Source organism: Cherax quadricarinatus, chromosome 30 (genome assembly GCF_038502225.1).
Source record: "Cherax quadricarinatus isolate ZL_2023a chromosome 30, ASM3850222v1, whole genome shotgun sequence".
NCBI classification, from domain to species: Eukaryota; Metazoa; Arthropoda; class Malacostraca; order Decapoda; family Parastacidae; genus Cherax; species Cherax quadricarinatus.
Window position 1 is genome coordinate 14644285 of NC_091321.1, and position 23939 is coordinate 14668223.

Sequence of the window (23939 nt, forward strand, 5' to 3'; positions counted from 1 at the left end):
TATGATAAATTTAATTTTACAAATATTATACATACAGAAAAACAAAAAAAGACAGCAAAATTCATACTGTGGCATTAATTTTCTGTATAAATGCAACACAATGTAATAGAATTCACTAAAACAATCCCAAAATATCTTCATGGAGAAAATTTCCTCCATGGGCTTCATTACAATTATACCAAAGAACTATATTTTGATGTTTTAAAAATTTAACACTAAATATTTTGATGCAGTGTATCTCTTCATGGTGGCATCAATGTATCCAATTTCTATAAAATATGGAATATCTATATATTAAAAATTAAATAGTATACATAACATCAATAAAGTGGTTGAGACAAGTGCAAGTGAAACTATAATGTATTAAAAGAGGCTACAGGATTGGACTTTGCAAGGCACAAACATTCAATTGAATATTTTCCCTTACAACGATGCATGTTCAAGACTTACTTCTTACTAAAGAAATTTGTGATATTTGACTGTTTCTTTTTGTGGTCTGCAACTTGGGATTTCTTTGTTGCCTTAGTGGATTTCTTCTGTGGTGAAGTTTTTGTTTTGCTTTGATGCAAATTACTGGTTTTAGTACTGCCTGGAGAAATCTCAGTTTCAAATTTGGGAGAGGTATCCATTTTCATTTCTGCAACATCTTCATCACCAGAGTCTTCAACAAATTCGTATTCTTTTTTAGTTACTGAAAGTATATTAAAAACATTCCAGTATGATTTATAAAAGAATTTAACCATTCCTAGTTCAATTTATACAGAAATTAATCCATTCCTAGTTCAATTTATGACAAAATTAACACAGTCTCAGCTCAATGTGTTAATTTCTTAACATACGTATTTTGCTCAGAAATTAACAAATTTCTAACTTAAATTTGAAGAAATTAACAGAGCTCAATTTATGATTTAATTCCTAGCCCAAAAAAGAAGCATCTTTATTCAAACCTAAGATTAATGATGAGTACTGCTGTTAAGATAAAATCCTTAATTACATTTAAATATATCTCAAGCTGAGAGTGATTATGAAATGGATCAGAAAACAGCATTTAAAAGTCAATACAAGATATCCCCAAAGAAATGAAACTTCACATACTGTAAATTCTAAATGAATCTAATGCAACTTGCCTATCCAGATTCCAATCAGCACTCATAATGATGCACTTCTTATCTCCAATGTATTTCTATCACCCACAATCATTTTTTTTTTTTTTTGCTCAAATTGTCACTGCTCATTTAAGTGATAAATAGGCTCTAAGAGTATAATGGAGTGATATCACTGGGTGCAGACCAGGAGCAAATGGACAGGAAAGATGTCAAGAATGTGTTCCCAAACACAGTAAACCTAACTTCTGACATGTGATTTACTTATACTATTACATATTTCATTATTTTCTTAACATCAAATATGTGTCACTATGTCAATAATTCCACAGAAACTGACTAGAGTATAGGCTTTTGTCCTCACAAAAATCCCACAAAATGAAATTTCTATAAAACATCCCACAGGAAGTTAAATCCCCCCCCCCCCAAAAAAAAAAATCATAGAATAAATGTCCTCCCACAAAAATCCCCATGAAGTCATTTATCTCACAAATTTGTGGGCAATTCCCACAAATGGCAACACTGTCCTTGTTACCATTTTTTTTAATCATTATGGAAGGAAGGGGTGAAAAACCTCAATATCTTGGCAATGAATTCATGAAATTAAGGTAGTCCGAAGTACAAATAAGTATACAATGAACCCTCCCACCATGACTCTGTGGTCTGCAGCTGACTGTGGAGCACATTTTAACTGTTTGCCTGTGGCTGTAACAACTTAGAGAAACTCTAATGTTTTTTTTTTAACTGCTGTAGGTTATTTTAACTTGGTTATGATAGTATTCTTCTGTGTTGTGTGTGTGAAGTTTAAATTTTTTTGCTACAGAGGTTAACCTGGGATGTTCTTATGTGTGTTTCAGATTTATTTTCATTGTTAACAGCATTGAGCAATCTATTAGGTCAAAGTATTTTTCAAATCTAAATATGGTATTTTCATCCTTCCGTCCTAATTTGCATGCTTTATTAATGCCTATTCAACTGATGTTTGATTCTACAAGCTTTCTAGTCTTCAGAAAGCTTGTAGAGTGCAACACTGCCTGTCAACAGGTTCTCCAGCCCTTCTTCATAGTTGGTACTTTATTTACACATTATTCTGCAGTTAAATCTTGCTGAACACTATCTACAACCACTTTCAACTCGAATACATTTTCATGTGAAGTTTAATTTACATTTAAATTTTTATGTGTATGCAATCTTAAAAGCCAGAATGCCAATTTCATAGGAGTAACAGTTTCCTGATGAACTTACTTTAATTAGAAATACATCATTTCTACTGTATAATAACTATTACTCAGTGTTGATGGAAGCCTATTCAAAGTTCAAAACAACATGAAACATACCAATAACAACACAAATTTAAAAAAAAAAATTTATAAGATAAAAATTAATAACTCTCACTCACCAATATATCCATCTTCATCCTCAAATGTCTTATCTACTAACTTCCTTCTCCGTCCCTGGCCCCCTTTATTTAATAAATCTTGTGATTTAGGTTGTGGGGTAGGGGGGATTATTTCATCAGAGTCAGATTCAACACCATGAACTTCAGGGGGTGGTGGGCTAGGAGACAAAAACAGCTCCTCCTCAACCTCTGTTAAAGTTTACAAAAATGCAGTACAAAGCAGAGATATTATGCATTACAAACTACGTTTACATTTGAAAAATGCATAATACTTGTTTCAAGCCATTTCCAACCTAGGGAGGGTGATCTAAAAAATTAAATGCTTCACCGTCATTTCTCTCTGATTCAGTGAAACAATCACCGTCATCAGGATCTGTGAGAAAAAATCACAACTATTGTCCAAAATGACACAGCAACACTGCAAACAATTACAAATAGTAAAATTAGTTAAAATATAAACCAGAAACCTAGAAATATGCTTAGTGAAGCAAGGGAGAACAGGGGCTTACCAAAATGCACAGTGGACCAATTGAGGTATAAACCAATGGATAAACTCCCCAATTACTACCTGTAGTAGTTGCTTTGAGTAAGGTGTAAACTTACCATTTTTACACAGTTTACAGTATATTAAACTGGATAAAATCCTGGCTGAGATAAATGGATAAAAAAATTGGGGTTTTGTAATACTATTCGCGGAAAGTGAGTACAAACTGCACTTTATTCTGGCTCAGTTTGGCCAGCATCGCATAAGAATTTTTTTAGTTTATGTTTAGTAGAAATGAAGTAACTCCTTCCTGTTGATTCCTCTTTGACTGCAATTTTCCCATCCCTTGCAAAGCAATGGTGGATTTTTTGGTCGTGTCATAGCTTTATTAGTCTATAGAAGAGATTTTGTTTTATTTTGGTCAGGCACTTGTTGACATATACATCAGTTTTCATATTAATGAATGTTCTTAATAGGTCATTTCTTTGTGAGCTAGAGTTGAACTTTAGTATCACTCATTTCTTACCAGTTTGATAACCTATCACTTAACACTCCTTTATGTCATCACTAGGTATGTTGAGATGAAAATGATCTTGGATAAATTGTAAGGTGGTTTGTTTACATGTTTCTTGGGTTATAGTTGGTGGAAGAAGGTTGCTTTTTACTACAAATGAATCAGACAGTTGTTGGACCCCAATGGAAATAAGTAATTTTGACTGTTTTGGGTTATCCCAGGTTCTCTACACATATGCTTCTATGTATGACAACCTATGTAACTGTATTTGTGTATACCTGAATAAACTTACTTAAGTGATCTTGGAAGTTGTTCATAACATCGGTAGGCTGTAAATTCACTCTTGCTCTTTTGTTCTTGATGTTAGTATTTAATTGGGTAATTTGATTTATTAGGCAGTTGATGGATTTCTCAGACTGGGTGCGGGTGTTGCTTAACTGTTCCAGTACATTTAGTTTATGTTCCAGAGTTGTGATCTTGCCGAGGTGCTGTGTGTTGGACGTTTGTAGTTCCTTAATTTCCTGGGTTAACATGTCATTGGAGGTTTTAAGTTCCTGCATTTCCCGAGTTAACATGTTGATTTTTTGACTCTGGATCCTCATGAGTTCAGCTATTTCTGGGTCTTTAATATCCTCAAATTCTTGGAAGGAATTATCTTGGATGTGTGAGGCAGCGGACATGTTTGTTGTTGTCTGACGTTGTTGGGGTGGTACCTAATTGTATTCACCTAATTGTGCTTGCAGGGGTCAAGACTCAGCTCTTGGCCCCACCTCTTCACTGAATGCTGCTAGGTCCTCTCTCTCCCTGCTCCATGAGCTTATCATACCTCGTCTTAAAGCTATGTATGAGGGTGATGGTGGCGGTGGGTGCTAAGGGTGGTGTTGGCGGTGGTGGTGGTGGCAGTGGGTGGTGAGGGTGGCAGTGAGGGTGGCAGTGGGGGTGGTGGGAGGTGGTGGTAGTGGGTGGTGGGGGTGGTGGAGGTGAGGGTGGTGGCAGTGGGTGGTGAGGGTGGTGGCAGTGGGTGGTGAGGGTGGTGGCAGTGGGTGGTGAGGGTGGTGGCAGTGGGTGGTGAGGGTGGTAGCAATGGGTGGTGAGGGTAGTAGCAGTGGTTGGTGAGGGTGGTGGTGGTGGGGGGTGGCAGTGGGTGATAGGGGTGGTGAGGGGGCAGTGGTGGTGGGGGTAGTGGGTGGTGAGGGTGGTGGCAGTGGGTGGTGAGGGCAGTGGCAGTGGTGGCAGTGGGTGGTGGGGGTAGTAGTGGTGGTTGGTGAGGATGGCAGTGGGTGGTGGGGGTGGTGGCAGTGGGTGGTGATAGTAGTGACGGTGGTTGGTGAGGGTGGTGGCGGAGGGTGGTGGCAGAGGGTGGTGGCGGTGGGTGGTGGGGGTGGTGGCGGAGGGTGGTGGCGGTGGGTGGTGGGGGTGGTGGCAGTGGATGGGGGGTGGTGGCAGTGGGTGGTGGGGGTGGTGGCAGTGGGTGGTGGGGGTGGTGGCAGTGGGTGGTGGGGGTGGTGGTGGGTGCTGAGGGCAGTGGGTGGTGGTGGTGGGTGGTGAGGGCAGTGGGTGGTGGTGGTGGGTGGTGAGGGTGGTAGGTGGTGAGGGCAATGGGTGGTAAGGGCAGTGGATGGTAAGGGCAGTGGGTGGTGAGGGTTGTGGTGGTGGTGGGTAGTTAGGGTTGTGGGTGGTGAGGGTGGTGGCGGTGGGTAGTTAGGGTTGTGGGGGTGGTGGCGGGTGGCGAGGGTTGCGTCCTTCTGGATGGAAGTAGATGTTTTACTTGTAGTACAGGTCCACCATCACAAATCTGGCAATCAGTTATTCAGTTCCTTCAGTTATTCGGCACTAATTTCGGCTAGCATAATTTCAAATTCCCAGGGTCGCCACACCAACCTGCTGGTACTGTTTGGTGGTGCTACTTGCTGCATAAGTCATTCTAATTTCTTTTTCTCCATTAATTGTTATAACCCGCTTACTTTTAGCCCTAGCCATGGTTCCAATGAATAAAAAAAAATGCTTTTCGTTGTGTAAAGCACCTATACAGTACATTGTCCATTAAAGATAAGGTGGCTTTGAAGCCACTGTCAGTTGCTATGAGCTCAGTCTCGTGATGCAGGAGAATATGCTTTATTATTACGCTAATATCAACACTACAGCTGATTGCCTGTCACAACTGATCTAATATGACATAATAAACAATATAGATAACATAAAATATGTTAAATACACCAGAATGAATAATATTTGGCATAATACCGAACAGTTCGACGGAGGTATGAAGAAGATACGAGACACAAGTACCATTCTCTTATCCCTGTCTTGGGGCTTATATTAGAGAAAACAGAGTGTAGCACAGGGCTAACTATGATATACACTTGTACTGCACCATAAACCGAATCGAATCGAATCGAGGACGACGAGAGCTGTCGTAAGATGGGAAGGAAGAACGATAAGGAAGGATGGAAATAACTGGAAAAGGATGGTGAGGAGGAATCAAGGCAAGTGGCCCAACCACTTTGGGACATGTGGTACAAAAGTACTGGAGACGTAGATAGAGAGGCTTGACTGAAATCATTGCTTGGCTCACTAGGAGAGGATGGCGAAGGCAGTGGTAGGAGCTGGGAGTGTCAGAAGGCAGCAAGCAGGATGAGTTGGTTATGGTCTTAAACCGTTTATCAGTGCGGTTAATTGTTTTCAAGAGAGTTGTATCACACTTATGGGAGAGCTGTAGTAGTATTCGTTGGTTTGGAGTTGGTGGAGTATCTGGTTGTAGGTAGGGAATGGTCTTTCTTCGCTTTGGTACGATACAGTGTTGTCTTGGAGATGTTGGATGAGTTCTAGGCGAGTCATGCTTGCAGGGTATAGCCTCGTGGTGTAGAATATGAGTCCTTTGTGTTTAACCCATGGTGTTCCAGGTAATCGACGTGAGCTAAGTAGAGAAGGCGGTGGTGGAATAGAGGAAGGTGGTGTTGCTTCGTTTTCAACTTCAGTAGACGAATTAGAAGATGTTTCTGGTGGTAAGGCTTCTGATTGGTTGGATTCAGTGAGAGGTGGTGGCGGTGGAGGCTTCTCATTGGTCGTTGTTGGATTGACGTCACTAGTTGGTGGTGTTGATGGAACTTCTGCAGAAGAGTTGGCGATTAAGTTTTTGGTGAATTTGAGAATTTCTTCAGAAGGTGGAGATGCTGGAAATGTAAATGAAGGCATGTTATTTAATGCAAATAACTCATTGATGGTAGAGTTAAATGATCCAGGTACAGCCATGTTTTGCATATGAGCGTATAGTAGACAGTAGTGAATCTTCGTTACGTCACATGTTGGAGGAGTGATGGTAGTGGTGGTGGTGGAGGCGGGCTGAGTAAGTAAGTAAGTTTATTCAGGTATACACAAATACAGTTACATAGAATTATCATACATAGCAGCATATGTGTAGAGAACCTAGGATAACCCAAAAAAGTCAGACAGAGTGACTTATTTCCATTGGGGTCCTTTTACCTTATTATTATAATATAAAGGTTGTAATATTTTCTTATTATTCTATAATGAAGATAACATCTTATTATCATACTAAAAAGACTATCTACTATACCAAGGTCATTAAGACTATCTACAATACGAGGGTCATTACTAGGAATAAGGTAAAATTTACACGTATGTTAGATAAAAAATAGAAAATCATTCCCCTCCCTTTCTGTAGCTACATTCATCAGACACCTTTTGGCACTCTTCTTGAACTGGTTCATGCTATGACTGGCTTTGACATGTGCGGGTAGTCTGTTCCATTCCTTTATTGCTGTACAATAAAAGGTGTTTGAAGCCTGGCTAATGACTGTGGGTACTTCAAAGCTGTGCTCTCTCCCCCTAGTACTATGATTGCTTTGGTTCCCAACCTTGACAAAATTGACAGCAAGATATTCTGGACACTGTTTGTGAGCAATTTTATAAACATGATTTAGCTTCAGTTGTTTTACTCTGTCTTCAACATTCAGCATATCCAACTGCTGTAATTCATCCTGGCCTACATGTTCTCTTGGTCCCAGCCCCAGGATGAATCTTACAATTTTGTTCTGGGTGATTTGCAGTCTATCTTTCAGTTTTTTTGTCAAGGCAGAGTACCAAGAAGAGCAAGCGTAATCCATATGGCATTGTATAAGGGCTAGACATAGGGTCCTGCGAGCCTCAGTAGGTAGACACTGTGCTTGTCTATACAGGAACTTCAGTCTGGCATTCGTTTTCTTTACTACACTGTTCCCTATCAATTCTCCTGACATGCATGGGTCAAAGGGGATTCCCAAATATTTTACTGATGAAACCAAAGTGATGGGCTCCCCATTACATTGAACATTAAAGTTATTTACCCTTCTCAGTTTATGTTTCGTGCCAAAGAGAATGGCTTCAGTTTTCCCTAGGTGTAATGATAGTTTGTTGTCTACTAACCATTTGCTGTAGGACTCCAGTTCCAGTGTTAAAACATTAGCAATATCTTGTGGGTCTTTACCTGACACTAACAGAGCACTGTCATCTGCATACAGTAGGAGTTTGCACTTGACACTGATAGGCAGATCATTGACATAACATAAGAATAATAAGGGACCCAAAATACTACCTTGGGGAACTCCACATGTTATCGGCAGGGGTTCTGATTCTGTTTTGTTGATTTTGACTATTTGTCTCCTGTTGCTAAGGTAGGACTTAAACCAGTCTACAGAACCTATACCGATAGCTTGAAGTTTATTACATAATATATTGTGGTTGACAGTATCGAAGGCCTTTTGCAGGTCTAAGGTTACCATACCCATGAGGTTCCCCTTTGACATTTCAGTTCTCAGGTAATCCATCAGATTAATAAGGGAGGTGTCGGTTGAGTAGGATCTTCTAAAGCCCGATTGATAGCTATGGAGAATGTTGTTGTCATTAAGGTACTTAACTACTTGAGAATACACCGCCCTCTCTAGAATTTTAGATATTATACTGAGTATACTAACAGGCCTATAGTTGCTTACATCAGACCTACTATTTTTCTTGAAGATAGGAGTAACTCTGGCCTCCTTGAACCCCTCCAGTACGGTATTAGTGGTGATTGATAGATTTATTATGTGAGCAATAGGGATTGACAGTTCAGAAGCACCATCTTTTAGGAACTTAGATGGGATATTATCAGGGCCTGTGCTCTTAGTTGGGTTTAACCTGCTTAGTTCTTTTTGAATAAAGTCATGAGATACACTTACTAGTTGACAACTGTTTGGGGTTACCCCTTTATTGGTATAGTATGTTTGAAACTTATCAGAGTCTGTGTTAAAGGTATTTGATGCAGCTGGTAGTTTACTTACTAGTGTTGATGCAACAGATGTGTAGTATGAATTAAAGCAATTTGCCACCTTAGATGTTTCATGGCATACCTCATTATCGATAGTGAGTACTATGTTAGACCTATCTACTGGCTTATGGCTATACCCCAAATGTTTTAGTTGTTGCCAGAGCTTTCTGGGGTTATGCTTATACTCTTCAATTTTTGAGCAATAGTGCTTTGCCTTTGCTCCTTTTATAAGTCTCTGTACTCTGTTCCTCACCCTTTGGAATTCATTTAGTGCTGCAATATCCTGTCTGTTTGCTTTAAATCTTTTTAGCAGCTGGTCTCTGAATTTCATATTATCTAATATCTCAGTATTCATCCAGGGTTCAGTTCTTCGTTTAATCCTAACCTCTTTAACTGGTGCAATATTATCAAGGATGGTAGTGAACATTGTTTTGAATTTTTCCCAGGCATCGTTTACGTCCGTGCTTGAAGTAATTTTGTAGTGTCTGCTTGTATTTTTGCAATTGCTGCATACGTTGGAGTGTTGCTAGTAGGTTTTTTCTTTGCTGCATCTTGTGTTTTCTTCATAATATCCTTTCTTGTAGGACATTTTGCTGCCAGTGTATGGTGATCATTACTCTTGCAGTTTAAGCACACTGGTTGTGTTGGAGCAGCAGCTGTGCAGGAACTGAAGGTGTGTCCCTCACTACCACATGTAGTGCAGAACTTCTTGTCTTTTACTGGACATGCTTTGGTGGTGTGATGGTATGAATAACAGTTCCAGCAATGTTGGATGTAGTGATATCTCACTGCATCAATGTAGGTAGGGCTGATGTAGTAGTAGTAGACAGCAAGACCTTCGTTCAGTGCAGTGGCAGCCATGTTCATGTCGGTGAAGGTGACCTTGATCATGGACGTTGCATTTGGGATTTTTGTAATGTTGTCAACAGTAGCCCAAGTATTTTGCGTCTCAATGGATGACTTGAGTTCAGCAGGTGTTTGAGACGTCAGAGATGACATAACAGTAAACCCTTGAGTAGTAAGAGTAGTGATGGCTTCTGTAGTGAGTAGCTTCTCTGCTTCAGCATCATCGTGACACACAACAATGAATGCTTCTTTCAGCGACAATATGGTGTTGAATTTTACTTTCAGTGCTCCCTGAACAACAGTTGCAAGAGCAATCTTCGTTGAATCATCAACGGTACCATTTCTTGGTTTGATCTTTACACGATTTGCGTAGCTCATCGTGTAAGTCAAGGCGATGACAACGTTGGTAAAGGTTCCCCTCCCCAACGGGGATCGTAGAGAGACAGAGTAAGTAAGGAGAGCTGCTATGACCTGCCTGGGCGAGAGTCAAGAGCAGAATCATTTTCTGACCATAAACCTGAAACAAAAAAGCTATTTTCTCTATATAGATTACCACACATAGCAGCATATGTGTAGAGAACCTAGGATAACCCAAAAAAGTCAGACAACGTGGCTTATTTCTAGTACCTGGCTTGGGTTAGCCATATATGATTTTTGGTAAATATTTGATTCCCAGCCAGGATAGAAACATTGGGCGTGTTTCTTTACACCTATTGTTTATGTTCACCCATCAGTAAATGGGTACCTGGGTGTTAGTCGACTGGTGTGGGTGTTATCCTGGGACACTGACCTAATTTGCTTGAAATACTCAGCATAACAAGTGGCTTTCCATATAGTAGTATGTCACTGATGTCAGCTATGTCTGTATCCCATGTACATGTACGTGTAGTAAATTAATATTATTATTATTATTATTAGTTATTTTCTCATTTGTTTGTTGGGTTATCTTACTGAAACTTGGGCAATGTATGATGGAAAGATATTTCTTAATGTACACCAAAAATGAAAGAAATCAGACCATAAATAGCAGAGTTCACTTCTCAGCCGCTAAATAAATAGCAGAGTTCACTTCTCAGCCATTAGCGGCCACTTAGCGGTATATTTTTGTATGTTTTTTATGGTTATATTCTCGTTTTTTCGGTCTCATTTGACAGAATGGAAGATATATTACAGAAATAGATATGATTTTGATTGCTTACATGACGAAAAGTACCTTGAAATTGCGCTCACAGTAGCAGAAAAGTTCTATTCTTTAGCGATGCTCGAGTAAACAAATGGTGTCACCGTCCAATACCTGTCCGCCTTCCAGTCCAAATTCCAATATGCAGTGAAGAATGGGTTGACATTATTTATACAATTACAATAATGCAGTAGTCTGCATAACAGTAAATCTATTTTTCTGTGTGAATAAAAATTCCAAATGGTAAGCAAGAGTAATATACGAGGGAACAGAGAAAATGTTATTTTAGTGCCAGGAATATCTGCATTGTCTATTCTGGACCCTATTTTGAAATTGGCATCTGTGAAATTGGCCAAATTGCCAATTTCTGACCACTTTATTGGGTAGTTGAAATAGGTGAATGGGCGGTTTCTTGTACTCAGTCGACAGACTAGAAGTAAGTTTATTCAGGTACTATACACAAATACAGTTACATAGATTATCATACATAGCAGCGTATGTATAGAGAACCTAGGATAACCCAAAAAAGTAAGACAAAGTGGCTTATTTCCACTACCTGGCTTGGGCTTGCCATGATTTTTGGTAAATATTGTTTTTTCTCAGTTGTTTGTTGGGCTATCTCATTGAAACTTTGGCAATGTATGATGGAAAGATGCTTCTTAATGTACATCAAAAATAAAAAAGACGGACGATAAATAAGGGAGTTCACTTCTCAGCCATTAGCCACCTCTTTGTGGTATATTTTCATATGGTTATTATGGTTGTATTCATGTTTTTTTGGTCTCATTTGATAGATTGGAAGATATATTACAGAAATAGACACGATTTTGATTGCTTTCATGATGAAAAGTACCTTGAAATTGAGCTCAAAGTAGTGGAAATGTTCAATTTTTGCCGATGTTCAATGAACTTTGTGCAAGTCAAGTTGGTTAATTTTATTAAGTGTATTCTAGCCTAACAACTCTGTAATTCGGCAAACTCAGTAGTCCGGCACACTACATGTCCCAATGATGCCGGATTTGTGATGGAGAACCTGTAATGCCTCCCTCACCTGTGGTGTTTGAATCCTGGGTTGGTAACTGGATCTTCTTTGGTTGCCATAACCCCTGGCCACTGACAGTGTTTCAGACGGATTGTAAGCAATGGGTAATGGGCAGATGCTGAGAAGTTTCACTTTGCCTAGCAGTGGAGTAGGTGGTGGTAACAAGTTTTCTTAGTAGGTAATATAGTGGATTTTTGGGCGATTTCTGCAGCTGATTTATATCACTCTGGGTCTCCACATATATTAGTGTTATGTGAGTCTTTACTAGGCCATCACGGGGTTGTTAGGAATCTCTGGTAGAAGTAAAACAGAGTAGCAAGGATCTTGCTGCAGCTGCTGCTGCTTCCTGGAAGGTGTGAATGATGATGAAAGTGTTGAATGACAGTGAAAGTGTTTCCTTCTTTTTTGGGTCACCCTGCCTCGGTGGAAGATGGCCAACATGTTAAAAAAAAAAAATTCTAATATTCCTCAAGTTGGCATTAATTGCTTGACGTTTTACATATTTTTGTTACAGAAACAATAGATTCAGGAAAAGACAATTCAGAGTAAAATTTTTGTAGAGTATATTACAAATGCAGTAGATATACAAGTCTGATTACAATGACACCTTGGGCAGAGCACACAGAAAATCAATACATATATATACCACAGGTTCTCCTAGCTATATGTGGATTTGCTTTATGCATATTCACTATTCTGTGATGTCCTATTTCTATAGTAGGTCCACATATTTGATATACATGTACACTTGTTGTATGTTATTAGTGTGGGTTCACAAAGCATTCTGAAGATTCTTATTATACTGTATAGCATTCAGTGATTATGGTATGAGTGAGCTTAGTATAGATGCCATGGGCTTGGCATGCATCCCCCTCAAGGAAGGTTCCTTGATGTTGGTGAGGGGCTTTTGATTTAGGGAATTGGATCTGTGCTCCAGTTCCCCGAATTAAGCCTGAATGCCTTCCACATCCCCCCCCCCAGGCGCTGTATAATCCTCTGGGTTTAGCGCTTCCCCCTCGATTATAATAATAATAATAATAATTGGCATGCATCTACAGCATAAAACAAGGGACATCTACATACGCTCATACGTACATACATATAAAGAAAGAATATTAATAAATTACCTTCCTCACTGCTAGACTCTGAATCACTAAGCTGCATAATCCTTGTTCGTTTCATCTTGGGTGCCTCATCACATTTCCCTTTTTTCCTCTTATTCTTTCCTCTTTGCTGTTGTGCCTTGTTAGATTACATAAAGAAAAATATTTTATAATACCATCACATTTAATCAACATTTATTACAACTATATGAGAGCATCAGAAATCTGCAATGCTTAGGACTAAGCCATACCCAAATTTCTGATAATTCTTGGCAACCGATCATCATTAACCCCATTATCAAGCGCTAGTCAAACTACACTGTCTGTGTTGCTAACTGCTTGTACACTTGGTTCCTCTTCATTGTAATTCATCTATAGAGGTATACTGAACCTAAATTAAAGTTTTAGCATCAAATTTCCCAAATAACTAATTAATGGATTTCTGATGTTCTACTGTATATCATTTCTTCTAGAAAAAGTTTCTTATTAATTTTATTTGTCAGTATTTCAAAGTACTGCTATACTTCATCAGTAATGACAGCTTCTTATATGGAGATACTATACATAATTATTTACAGTACTACAAGATATTTATAGATTGTTACATAGGTATAATTAAATTTGGCAAAACTAAATAAGTAATATGAACTAAAAACCATAAATATAGCAATTCTGCTCAAAAATTATAGTGAACCACAATTTAATAAAACAGAACTACTAAAAATGGAAAGTAACAGTAAATATGCCTCAGCTGTGGGCTCAAAACTAAATTCAGCTAGGCCATACCTTAATCTTTGATTGTTTTTTTGCTCTTTTTGGTGAAGAGTCCGTATCCACAGACTCGACCTGAGACTCTTTAACAGACTCTTGCAATTCTGTCTCAGAAGATGAGGACACAATGGAATCAGCTTTGACTGGTGAAGATGCACCAGAGCCACTCTTGATTGGTGAGCACTTACTGGACTCTGATTTTGAAGGTGATGTCTTGCTTGGTGACAAAGGTACAGATTCAGCAGCATCTGACTTTTTTACTACAGGTCCTTTGTTGAAAAAAGCTGAGATTCCTCCTTTTGTCTTAGAGCCAGCTGAAGATGGTGTCTTGTTGGATTCAAAGAATATATCAAGATTACTGTATGAACATAAATGAAGTTACTAAGATAAACAGGGCACATCTACACAAGTGAAGCCAAAAAATGCTACACGTCTAGAGTTCGGTCCTACAGATATTGGTAGCTTAGGAACATCACTAAAGTTGTTGATTACGGAATTAAAGATGCATACACCTAAAGGAATGTGTTATTCCATAACACTGCAATCAGAAGATGAAACATCATTTGACACGATCATCAAATCAAGAGGTAGGCCAAGCATTACCTTTCCAGCCACAGGACAGCATCAGATCTAAATACATGGGGTTGTTTTGACAGTTGAAGAATACAGAGAGAAGCTAAATATGAAAACAAAAATGATTCCCAAAAGAAAGGTGTACCAGATACAGAACCTGTTTCAGACATTGATGATCCAAGTGAGATTCATTCTGATACTGATAGTATGAGTGAATAATCTATAATTGATAATGGAGAAATAAATCAACTCAAGAAAACTGTTGAATCATGAATAGGTCACACACTGTTATATAAACAACTGCCAACAGTCAGCGATATAAAGGTGAACTCATTTTATGCGGTGTATTTGGCTACCCCATTTACATATTGGAGGGAAAGTTCTCAAAATTTTCAAAAAAAAAAAAAAAAAAAAAAAAGATTGTGAATTGTTAGATGTTAAGATGAGATTCCTTCAGTGTACTGTTCCTTCCGGTATTCCTAGTAATGTGTGTTGGGATGGGCTCAAGGTAGATGATATTGATATGATAAATGTGTCACATATTTCAGTAGGACCAACTCAGCATCGGGTAGAAAATAGCAACATGGACAGAAACATTTATATTTTGCTGAGGAGGCCCCGGCATAGGATTGCTACAACAAAGTGATTCACCTTGGGCTCCCTTCACATAAAAACTTCCAAGCCACAGTGAATGCAATGGTGTAGAAAAACATGCTCTAAATATTATGAGAAGTGATTTGTAATGATTTAGAATCAAATAATCAGATTTGGATTTTTTGGGTCTTGTTTAGATATTCTAAGTATGTATGTACATAAAACTTTTGGTAATTTCATTACTTTTAGAAGGAAACACAAACAATGTATTTTGGTAGGTCAAGTTTTTATTCTAATATTTTTAAAAATATCTTAGAATGCAGTGCAATAACTTACAAGTGGCAATTTTTTTTTACCCCAAATGAATACATAAGCTATAGGTAGTAGGTTGGTAGACAGCAACCGCCCAGGGAGGTACTACCGTCCTGCCAAGTGAGTGTAAAACGAAAGCCTGTAATTGTTTTACATGATGGTAGGATTGCTGGTGTCCTTTTTTCTGTCTCATGAACATGCAAGATTTCAGGTACGTCTTGCTACTTCTACTTACACTTAGGTCACACTACACATACATGTACAAGCGTATATATACATACCCCTCTGGGTTTTCTTCTATTTTCTTTCTAGTTCTTGTTCTTGTTTATTTCCTCTTATCTCCATGGGGAAGTGGAACAGAATTCTTCCTCTGTAAGCCATGCGTGTTGTAGGAGGCAACTAAAATGCCAGGAGCACGGGGCTATTAACCCCTTCTCCTGTATATATTACTAAATTTGAAGGGAGAAACTTTCGTTTTTCCTTTTGGGCCACCCCACCTCGGTGGGATACGGCCGGTGTGTTGAAAGTAAAGAAGTTTTTATTCTAATATTTTTAAAAATATCTTAGAATGCAGTGCAATAACTTACAAGTGGCGATTTTTTTTTACCCCAAATGAATACATAAGCTATAGGTAGTAGGCTGGTAGACAGCAACCACCCAGGGAGGTACTACCATCCTGCCAAGTGAGTGTAAAACGAAAGCCTGTAATTGTTTTACATGATGGTAGGATTGCTGGTGTCTTTTGTCTGTCTCATAAACATGCAAGATTTCAGGTATGTCTTGCTGCTTCTACTTACACTTAGGTCACACTACACATACATGTACAAGCATATATATACACACCCCTCTGGGTCTTCTTCTATTTTCTTTGTAGTTCTTGTTCTTGTTTATTTCCTCTTATCTCCATGGGGAAGTGGAATAGAATTCTTCTCCATAAGCCATGTGTGTTGTAAGAGGCAACTAAAATGCTGGGAGCAAGGAGCTAGTAACCCCTTCTCCTGTATATATTACTAAATGTAAAAGGAGAAACTTTCGTTTTTCCTTTTGGGCCACCCCGCCTCGGTGGGATATGGCCAGTGTGTTTTATTTATTTATTTATTTAATGTCTTTGCAAACAGTACATTGAGATTGTGTATATACAATAGTGGGTTGCAATGTAAAGAGAGCCTCTATTATGCCTTGGCATTATGGGCCAACTTAACATTATTGGTTTACATTCTACTTAATACTAAGGAGTAGTATAACATAGTTGTACAGTAGGAAAGTAATTATTTCATAGTTGTACAGTAGAATATTAATTATAAATGAATCAAAATTTGTATAATACAAAGATATACGTATTTATATTCTAAAATGTTTTTGTAAAAAAAAAAAAATGATTCAATTATATTCCTGTCAACAATGGATAAAAGGTTCAATGTTATTGTTTCAGTTATGAGGTGGGAGTACATAGGTGAGTAAATGTATACTGAGTATTTAGCATTTAGTCTAGGGTGATTAAGTGGCTTTTGAGTAGAGTCTTAAATTGATTTTCAGACTGGGTTACTTTAATATCTTCTGGTAATGAATTCCATATTTTGGGGCCCTTTATGTGCATAGAGTTTTTACACAGTGTGATATGGACACGAAGTATATCAAAAAGAAATCTGTGTCTTGTGTTGTGGTCATGTGTCCTGTTTAGGTTGGTGAGGAGAAGTTTGAATGGAGGGTTTATATTTGCATGTATTGTTCTGTGTATGTAGTAGGCACATAAATAAGTATGGATGTTCTTAATGGTAAGCAGATTCAGACTTTTGAAAATTGGTGGAGTATGCTGGCAGGAGTGGGAATTTGTTATCATTCTTATTGCTGAAAGAAGAAGAATACACAAGCCATTTCAAAAGCCACTGATTACACAAAGCATTTCAGGCATTCTAAAACTGACTTCTCCTACCTTTTTGTGTTTTGCTCCTTCTTTTTTCACTTCCACTTTCTTATTTTGACGAGCAAACATAGAAGCGATTTGGTTGCTTTTTCCATTAGTCTGTTTGTCATCATTTTCACTGCCTGGTTCCTTCTTTATGTCATTCTTTATTTGTGATGGTTTGTATTTGCTCTAAAATGAAGAAATAGTTGAAAATATTTAAGTTCAAATTAAAATACTAATAAACATAAGTAATCATAACAAAAATTATACAATGTATGAAAATAATATAAAACACCAGTCAGAAATATACATAGTACAGTTGTTAATTCATGGAAAAGGGGCTTGGATAACCATATTAATTTTTTATGAAGACCATAATATGCATATTTTGAAAGAATTATATTTTAACACACTGGCTGTCTCCCACCAAGGCATGGTGATGCAAAAAGATACGCTTTCACCATCATTCACATTATCACTCTTTGCAGACGTGAAAATATGACAGTTTAGATGTCACTCCAAACAGCAAATATCCCAAACCCCTCCTTTAAAGTGCATGCACTGTGTACTTCCCACCTCCAGGACTCAAGTCCTGCTAACCAATTTCCCTGAATCCTTTAACAAAATATTACCCTGTTCACACTCCAACAACTCATCAAGTCTCAAAAAACTATTCATTTCCATTAGCTCCTATCTAACACGCTCACACATGCCTGCTGTATGTCCAAGCCCCTTACACACAAAACCTCTTTTACCCCCTCCCTCCATCCTTTCCTAGAATGACCCCTACCCCTCCTTCCCTCCACTACAGATTTATACACCCTCCAAGTTATCCTATTTTGCTCCATCCTCTCTAAATGACCAAACCAAACTAGACCATTATCGTCTAAGTTCAAGCAAAAATTTTGTTACAGTACTTCGTTATACTATACAATACCTCTATCTTACCTCTTTCTTAACAGGCTCAGGTGGAGCCTGGTATGCATTCTCCTGACGTATTTTTGCCAAGGCGGCAGTTGAGCGAACTTTAGCATCTGGGCATTCAATGCCACTGTATCTGTAAGTGAAAAGAGTTAGTTAAAATATCCACCCTTACATATGGCATGTATATTTGGCTAAAATATGTACACATGCCTTGTATATATATTATCAATGATTAGAAACAATGAAAAGCCATAAATATATTTGTTATTTGTGTAACATTTTTGGCTAAAATTAAGCTAAAAGAATTAATGTCTCACATGAGTGTGACCTCATTACAAGCAACACTAAAATAAACAAATTTATTTATAATTCAGAGTTAAGAATACTAGGTTATAAATTATAATTCTAAAAAACTAGAAAACAGCATTACTTGAGCATTCAGCAGGCATATGCAATATGTTAGATCAAAGCAAGTGAATTTTGAGGATTTCCCATGTTGAAGGAGAGTGAGCCATTAATGGAGCATTTATCATGAGATTCAGGGAAACAAGTTTGCTGAACTAAGATTATAGAGGCAGGAAGTACAGTGCCTGCACAGTGAAAGATGGGTGGGCATATTCAAGTACTTCTGGTAAGACATTTATTGAATGAATGGTGGTGAACGAGGTTCTTTGCTTGAATCATCCTACCTTGGCATGAAATGACCAATGCGGTAAAAAAAAAAATTAAGACACTCAACCCAAAATGCTGCAGGATAAGTTTGAATGGTTGATGTGGTCAGCAATAAAGTAAGCTTTAACCTATAATTATTAATGCTAGAATAATCTGCATAGTTTTTCAATTAATCTTCTTTCTTTCAACACACCGGCCGTATCCCACTGAGAAGGGGTGGCCCAAAAAGAAAAACGAAAGTTTCTCCTTTTACATTTAGTAATATATACAGAAGAGGTTACTAACCCCTTGCTCCCAGCATTTTAGTCGCCTCTTACAACACGCTTGGCTTATGGAGGAAGAATTCTGCTCCACTTCCCCATGGAGGTAAGAGGAAATAAACAAGAACAATAACTAGAAAGAAAATAGAAGAAAACCCAGAGGGGTGTGTATATATATGTTTGTACATGTATGTGTAGTGTGACCTAAGTGTAAGTAGCAAGACGTACCTGAAATCTTGCATGTGTATGAGACAGAATAAAAAGACACCAGCAATCCTACCATCATGTAAAACAATTAATATTATCATAATTCAATTAATATTATCATAATTTTCACTGACTTGATTACTACAATTTAGTGAAGAGGCTTGTGATTAATGTGAAAGATATCTGGAGAGAGAAAACATCAAAGAGTAGTGTTGAAGCAAGTAAGACGAGTGTTAGTATTTCTCATTCAGTGGTACAAGAACAAAAATGGCTGGAGGAGACTACATTGCCTACCTAGCTGAGTAGCTGGAAATGCATGTACTGTACATGAACAAGTTTCTAAATAACTGCTCCACACATAGTACTTACATGTTTTATACATACATGTACTTTACTTATAAAAAAGTATATATACAACAATTCTTGTGTGTGTATTTCATGATTTTTCTTACATTGTCTTATGATACATACTGGAAGGTCTTACTTGTTTATGCTCATGATGTTTTCCTTAACCTTGTCATAATTGGCACTGTAGAGAACATTCATATCCTGAAGTTTGGTCTTCTGGACACTGTATATGTGTACTGATATAACATCCTTCATTTTAGTCTTGGCTGCTGCAAGGCTGTCTTCTTTAACCAACCAAATCTAAAATGTAAAGTAAAACAGAACACGAATGGAAAACAGCACTCTTCAACCCTTCCAATGTCATAAATCATAGCTATCGTAATGTCATCTGTGTTCACCAAACGGCATGCATATTTGGAGGCTTTGATAAGGAAAGGAAACTTGTAGGTTTTAACTCTCCTCATTTCATCTAATGAATTTTTTTATTAACCTGTCATTAGGTGATAAAAGCTTTATTTCTCACTTTAATTAATGACATTGTCACTTACCTTGTGTACACCTGGATGGTCTCCTTCCCTGGCCACCACTCCAGACACAATATACGTAACATTGAGGTTGTCACCTTTGTCTGAATCATGCTGACTGCTGACGAAGTGATACAGCATCCTATGCACACAAAAACAATCAAAATTTTTTACAATACACATTATTATTATATTTATAAGAAAGCCCTAAACCCACTGGGTCATTCAATGCTTGGAGAACAGGAGGTAATCAGCTTGATCAAAAGAAGAGTAACTCCAATTCCTTATGTTTTATGTATTAGTTGGGTGATGCAGAAATAAGAACATCTGTGGAAGACAGCATCTGTCTTCCTGTTAAACAATGAAAAAAAAAAAAATTACTTTATACCTATAGTATAATTAACAAGTAGTGTATCACTTACTGCTTAGCCACATTAGTGTGGACTCCCAAAGTAAGGCTGAGCCATTTGTATGTCACCTGCAAAAAAAAAAAAAAATAGAAAAGTAAGAAAAATCAGAATTTTTTATTAATGCACTGTATCCAATGGTCTAAGACATACTTAATTCTGTATCAGATTTGCATTTATTCGAACATGAAAATCTCAAATGTCCAGACAATATTTCTTTTGAAATATTGACTGTAAGCTACTAAAGCATTAGCCATTAACAATAACAAACCAAGGTAAAGAAAGTGTATCACAACTAGAAAAAACAGCTTCAGTATATTGTGTCAGGTACTGAATTCATTTCTAATCTCTTTATTACAAGTTGGACATAAATACAATGAGAAACATACAGAAAAGGAGATGACAAAGTTAATTCCCTATCTAAAAAATCTTTCCTCTAAAGACAGGCTAAGATCAATGAGCACACTCATTCCAATACTATGTAACACTGGATTCAAGTGGGATAGATTTAAATTTCCAATTTGATGAACATGGGTTATCATTACATTACTGTTTTAGTTATTACAAACATGGAGAAATGCTCGTTATTCTTATATATTATCCATACAGTCAGTGTATAGTTCATTCAAAGCATATTGATACTCAGATAACAATATTGCCTTCAGAACTGTGAATTAAAGGAAAATAATCACTTGGTTGGTGGGATTCTTATAGGTCAATTCCTTGCACAAGCATGTGTCCTTACACCTGCTGCCTCTGTTCAAACAGGATTAAGTAGATACCTGGGTGTTTGTCAACTGTTGTGGTTTGAATCCTGGGGGAGATTAACCTATGTTGCCCAAAATTATCTGCATAATCAGGAGCTTTCTATACAGTAAACCAATGATGAATTGGATGTATCATCTACTTGATTATTATTATCAAAAAGTGTTAAACCCACTAGGATCATACAGCATCATCTACATACTTGAAGAAATAAAGATCATTATTTTTATCCCAAGGATTAGTAATTACGATAAACCAGGAAAGCCAATCAGTGTGATTTATTTCCATTAGGATCCTTGGGTCCTATTCCACAGGATACAACCCACACCTATAATAATAATAATATCATTATTTACTACATGTTACATGGTAGATAGGCTTAGCTGACATCAGTGACATACTACTATATAGAAAGCCCCTTGTTATGCAGAATATTTTGGGTATATTAGGTCATTGTCCCAGGATGCGACCCACACCAGTCGATTAACTCCCAGGTACCCATTTTACTGGTGGGTGAACATAGACAACCGGTGAAAAGAAACAAGCCCAATGTTTCTACCCTCGCCGTGTGAAGCGAGAGCTTTAGCCACCAGGCCACGGGGCACCGTGAACAAGGATAACAGGTGCAAGGAAACAAGCCCAACATCTCCATTCACCCCAGGTCCTTCAGTTGTTAGCCACTATTACCAGAGCCATGAGATACTACAACAATGTTTAACATTTTTCTCTTTATGGAGACAATCAGAAATTGATATACCTTACCCACTGTAAGGTCATGATTGTAGCCATAAGAGGCCATCGCCATTGATGGTCTTAAATAGCCTTTTCAAATAAATCACCTGCAACTTAAAATAATTAAGCATCTTGAAAAAACGCCAACTTACAATTCTCCCTTCGTCATTGATAAATTCATCTAAATTTTCTAAATACATTGAATCTATGGATGTATCAGAAACCATTGTAGCAGGTTGGTCCTTATGAAACCTAGAGGGTGCTACTCTTGCTTGAACAAGCTATAATGTGGTGTTAGGGATATATCATCAACTTCGGCCTGATGCGTGACTTGCTCAGAGTCTTCTGCAAGCTGGCCGCTGGTCTTAGTGTTTTTCAGTATTCCTTCCAGGCAACCCATGTAGGTTTCGCGGGAAATGTTGTTTATGTTGTTGGAGTTGGGGTTGTTAAGAGTTACTAAAGTTTACGTTTTATCGAACCCTGATTCCGGGTTAAATAGTTTAATATCCTTATTATGTACGCAATACCCATCCTGTGGGCGGTAGTCGAAATATTACAGAGACACATAATGGGTCCAGGGACTGGGCCGCAAAGTTCTGATAGCTAAGCAAGTTACAGTGGTAATGGACTATTTATATGTTTATATCTGATTACAATCATAATGAGCTATTCTGCTTCCCGGGAAACCGGGGAAAATATGTTGCCCAAATTTGGGTGAGATTTATAAAAGCAAAGTTTTCTGGGAAAGAGAAATTGAAATGTCAAGTTTCCAGTTAAGTCCACAATAACAGGATTTCCTAAGCCCTCGTAAGAAAACGAAGAATTCATCAGTGTGCTCATAGCAGGGAGCAAAGTGAGATATCTACATTTTACCAATGACATCGAAGAAGTCTTTGGCAGTAATTATTATGCTGATATGGTTGTAACGTCACAGGTTGTGGCGCAATATTATTAGACTACCGTACATGTCTACAAAGTTGTAAAGTAATTTTAAAATCAACGTACTTAAATTGCTTAAATTCACCATAAGTATATTAAAATATATGTAAGGTTAAGTTAACAGCAAGTCCTCTGTTAAATAATAGATATATATATTAATGGATAAAGTGCTTCTGAAAGCTGTAAGTTCAATATCTTTATTATGCACACATTACTCAATCCTATGGGCTGTAGTGAAAAGATTGCAGAAGCACAAAATGGGTACAGGTTAAGTAAGTTCATTTAAGTATAGGTACACATCAGTACAATTATCATACATAGTCTAAATTACCTAGAATAACCCAAAAAAAGTTAGACAAAATGACTTATTTCCATTGGGGTTTATGGGCTGTCCATTGCTATCTCGACCTTTCTATCTTGCTGGAAGTCTTAACCTGTGTAAAATATGTAATAAGATAAGCCACTGTGAGGTAGAAAGTCTACTGATCATTCTTAACGTAGTAGAACATGGTCATTCATCACACAGGACACCAAAATGGGTTTGGCACCGACAAAACTACTTGTTCTGGTTCGTTTTATAGATAGGATGTAGATGGAAATTTGCCATTATCTTAACATAATTATCTTATCTTAACTTAAAATCGTTATATACCGAGCAATGACTGTTAAAGACTTCACCTTATTGACTTTAAACTTTTTCAGTGAATTAGGAGAATGCTTCTAGTCAACTTTAAACCCTAAGTGTTGTTGTACCTTATATGTTGTTTTTGGATTGATATAGGACTATGTAGGTGCGAGTTTGCTAATTTTTGGGATGATATTATTAAAGCCGATATACTGATTTTCTTGTAATGATACGTTAATGTCTCATCTGAACAGGCATTTATATATTATCAGGCAAATGAGTCTTACTTAGAGGAAGCTTTGGACTGACTAGGTTGGGAAAAGAAAACCAAGAACTATCGACAACTCCCTTCTCAAGGGAGGTTTCTTGACACCAGTTAGGGGCTCTTGATCTAAAAAAATTAA

General features: G+C 37.7%; 1 protein-coding gene across 1 annotated transcript; it reads right to left on the bottom strand.

The window, feature by feature from the left end:
* Positions 1-22431, bottom strand: LOC128692663 (DNA polymerase delta subunit 3). Its single transcript, XM_053781928.2, has 10 exons — positions 22124-22431; positions 20490-20545; positions 20092-20209; positions 19680-19843; positions 18081-18189; positions 17160-17321; positions 13763-14074; positions 13001-13115; positions 2503-2691; positions 1-691 (listed from the first exon to the last, which is right to left on the bottom strand). Exons 1-10 carry the CDS (start codon positions 22196-22198, stop codon positions 447-449), a joined length of 1545 nt encoding a protein of 514 aa, XP_053637903.1. The 5' UTR covers positions 22199-22431; the 3' UTR covers positions 1-446.
* Positions 22432-23939: the final 1508 nt, after the last annotated feature.